General features: G+C 30.7%; 1 protein-coding gene across 1 annotated transcript; it reads right to left on the bottom strand.

Moving 5' to 3' along the window:
* Positions 1–907: 907 nt before the first annotated feature.
* LOC134252837 (uncharacterized) lies at positions 908–3,228 on the bottom strand. Its single transcript, XM_062735384.1, has 3 exons — positions 3,139–3,228; positions 2,832–2,980; positions 908–1,301 (listed from the first exon to the last, which is right to left on the bottom strand). Exons 1-3 carry the CDS (start codon positions 3,147–3,149, stop codon positions 1,024–1,026), a joined length of 438 nt encoding a protein of 145 aa, XP_062591368.1. The 5' UTR covers positions 3,150–3,228; the 3' UTR covers positions 908–1,023.
* Between the last annotated feature and the right edge of the window lie 338 nt (positions 3,229–3,566).

Here is a 3,566-nt window from a genome sequence, read left to right as displayed (position 1 = left end):
TTTATAAAAAATTTTTATACTTTAAAAAATCTTTTTCTCTGCTACTAGGTATTAAACCAATAAACTATGCACACAGTTATGATAAAGAAGAGTGTTTCTTTCAAGATTGTGAATTTTACAGGCCCCAGGGACATGGGTTCTGGTGTTCTTAACACTTTTTTGGAAACAAACAATCTTGTATCATATGGTATATTCTATAGAGAGAAAAGATCATACTTACTAATTATGTTAAAATTCATTGATGTACCTTAAGAGGTTTCAAATTCATGGCACTAGTCGGCGACTTTTTGATAGCCCTTCGTACATCAATGTTTCATAAGAATAAGTAGTTGGAAAATGCAGCGTATTATATGTAGAGTTCATAACTTGCTTTGCAGAATTACTCGAATCCTGACTGCTTCTGGCGATATCATGAAGCAACAAACAAGCTTTTATTTGCCAAATAAGAATTTCTGACTGTTTTTTGCAGAAACTGTCCTAATTAAAATTTCCTGGTTCATCCTTTAAAAAAATCTTGATAAGAAACATTTTCCTAAAATTACCAGCAAAAAACTTTAAGTCAAGGATACTTTATCATCAGAATACGGGAGAAAATAGGGCATTATTTTTGGGGATGGTTAGTTCCGACCATAGAAATATATTTCCAAATACTTATAAAATATGAGATTTATTCAATTTATGATAAAAAAGCGCTTCATTTTGTCCATAATCCATGAATGTATAACATTTTATTAGCATATGCATTTGAGTTACGGAAAGAAGTTGGTTCAGAGCTTAATAATCGCCAGGTATATTTAGAAGAAATCAACAACAACTTAGATAAAAAAAAGATACATTTATTGTGAATCATCAATTTACTTTAAAATACATTAAAAAAAAAAAAAAAAAAAAAAAAAAAAAACACGTGTATTAAAAAAAAATATTTGAATTTTTTTTTTTCTGTTCTGTGACATTAAAAGTCATATCTAACTTTTTAAGATACATACTTTTAAAATAACAATTCATTGACAGGTCTAACAGTTACTATTCAAACAAACTGCTATACGAAGGAGGGGGCACATCCGGACAATCTTCAAAACCATCACTCAGGAAATTTGAGGATTCAGTTATATCAGCAGTTACAATATGGTATTCCTCCTGTTCTGTATTTCCAGGAGGTGGAGGGGATATCGGCGCATTTCTGGGTTCTTCACTAAAGCTATTTAGATCGAAATTTTCTGTAGGTGATGGGCTATGCATAGTAGGATTTAATGTTGTGTGTGTCGTACATTGGATCCCTGTCAGTCTAGATGCACGATATCCTGAAAATATATATGAAAAAAAATAATTCATTAAATTTTCTGACATTAATTGCTTCTTCAAAAAATAAAACTTTTCTGATGCAAATGTTCAGTAAAATGCATACCATCTAACAATGGCCGTGAAATATGGATATTTGATTGCCTATTGGATGCTTGACTAACTAAAATTATAAATGTAGGAAAATTTATCCTTTGATATCCTTTTAGTACGGTCTTTCCATTTTTTCTTTTAAAGTTAAAATACCCTGTAAATGACATACCATGTAAACTATCATCTGATATGTCGAAATTATCCTGTTAGATTTGGATGATCTAGCCCTTTGATCTATTGAAACATGTAAATGTAATATGAACCATATGAACCATATCCTCTCTATTATAGAGCCACGTTTCTCCAGAAAATAACACTGTCTTCCGGAAGAGCCGCATGTGAAGAAAAGAAACATTTATCATGCACAAATTCAACTAGAACAAGATTGGGGAAACGTAGACCTCTAAATCATTGGAGGTGGGATTAAGTGCCATGAAAAGTGAGTATCGAAAGGACCCTATATAAAGACCCCTATATGGCCCCCGATTTTGGGTGTCTTTCAAAATGATCTAACAGTGTATCTATAAAAATCTGTTGTCACCCCTGCAACAAAATGAGTATTGGTTTTAAGACTAAGAATATACAGAGGTCACAGAGAGGTCAGGAAATAGGTCAATCTTCGAAGTCTCTCACTTTAAAGTAAATTTTCGTCAATTTTAGTGCATATTTTATTTCGGAAAACATAGAGCGCAAGCTTGCCTATCTACCAAATTTATATATTCTATACACTAGAATCGGATGCAGTTTATGTGTAAAAATCTCAGATAGGCAAGCTTGTGCTCAATGTTTTCCGAAAAGAAAAGTGTCTCAAATATGATGAAATTCTATCAGAATTGAGAAAATCTAAAAAATGCCCTACTTTGTTTACTTTCTAGAGGCTTCCGTGTAAGCTTTGAATGCAAAAAATTGCTGGTTTTAAAGTAAGCATCATTTTAACTTTTTAACTACAAACTACTAGTATCACAATTTTACCAGTGTTCTGATTTTTACATCAAATAAGGGGCCAGATTTGGCCGTTACCCTATCTTGTCCTTTTATAAAAATCATAGGCATTGATGTTTCCAAAATTGCATGATAATTCATCGTCAGAAAAAAAAAATGACATATTGACTATTGAATATATTATGCTCATTTAATGTGAACACTATGTATGGTTTTCAGAATCTATTTGATCATGAAATTATTCATACAATGTTACATTCAAAAGTTTTAAACGAACACACGATAGATGTTTAAGAGAAAACTACAAGCAATTAATTTCATGCACATGTATTAGAAAAATGTTATAAGTATATTGATTACGACAAAAAAGAAAAATAAACGAGATAGAAAAGTCTACAAAATAAATTGCATTTGACAAATACAATTTATAAATAAAAATATCGTGAAAAATTATTTCTTAATGTTTATGATAGTGTTAAACTATGGAATTTAAATACCTGACAATGTACTATTACTTCGGTAGGACCTTGTCTGCATTCCTCTGTCGCAACAATACTTTTTACAACAAGCTCTTGAGATGATTAAAGCCAGTATTCCATGCACCACAATGATGAAAAGGATTAATATAAGGAAAAAAGTTGTGACCCTAGAAAATACATTTCCTGTCAGAATGGTAAAATGTGATATGATAAATAATAGACAAAACAGATTTCCTTAGCTATAATTTTTTTCTTTTATTTCCTATTTCATTTCTTTGAAAAATAGCAGCTGTTTTTCTTGTAAGAGATATAGAAAGAGATTTACCAATCTTCCATCAACAGTTTTATTTGCAGTTTAAACAAAATTATACGTTGGTTTTACTGACGTCTGTTATATATTTCATACATTGTAATCTACAAGAAAAGGGAGAGAGCAACACTTTAATTCAAGTTGATATAGGACATGTATCTAAAATGACAGTGATGCTAAACTTAAAAAAAAACTGATAAAAATCCAAGTGAGCATGCTTATTTAGGGAATTAACATTGTATGTATCTTTGGACAAGGAAGGGTCGAATGCAACCAAGAATTGAAAGGATGATCATTTTAGTGCACCGTGTGAAGTAATAATCTACAATAGACTCACTTAATTCAAAAGGATTCATCATATTAAGTTTAAATGCAAGGGCTTTAAAAATCAAGTTAATATATGAATACTACTTTAGGTTATTTTATTCTATTAACCATCGAGC

Source organism: Saccostrea cucullata, unplaced genomic scaffold (assembly GCF_032062105.1).
Source record: "Saccostrea cucullata isolate Sc308-1 unplaced genomic scaffold, CSIRO_AGI_Scuc_v1 ctg13206, whole genome shotgun sequence".
In the NCBI taxonomy this organism is placed as follows: Eukaryota; Metazoa; Mollusca; class Bivalvia; order Ostreida; family Ostreidae; genus Saccostrea; species Saccostrea cuccullata.
Note: the sequence above shows the minus strand (reverse complement) of the source record. Positions and strands in the feature narration are given on the sequence as shown.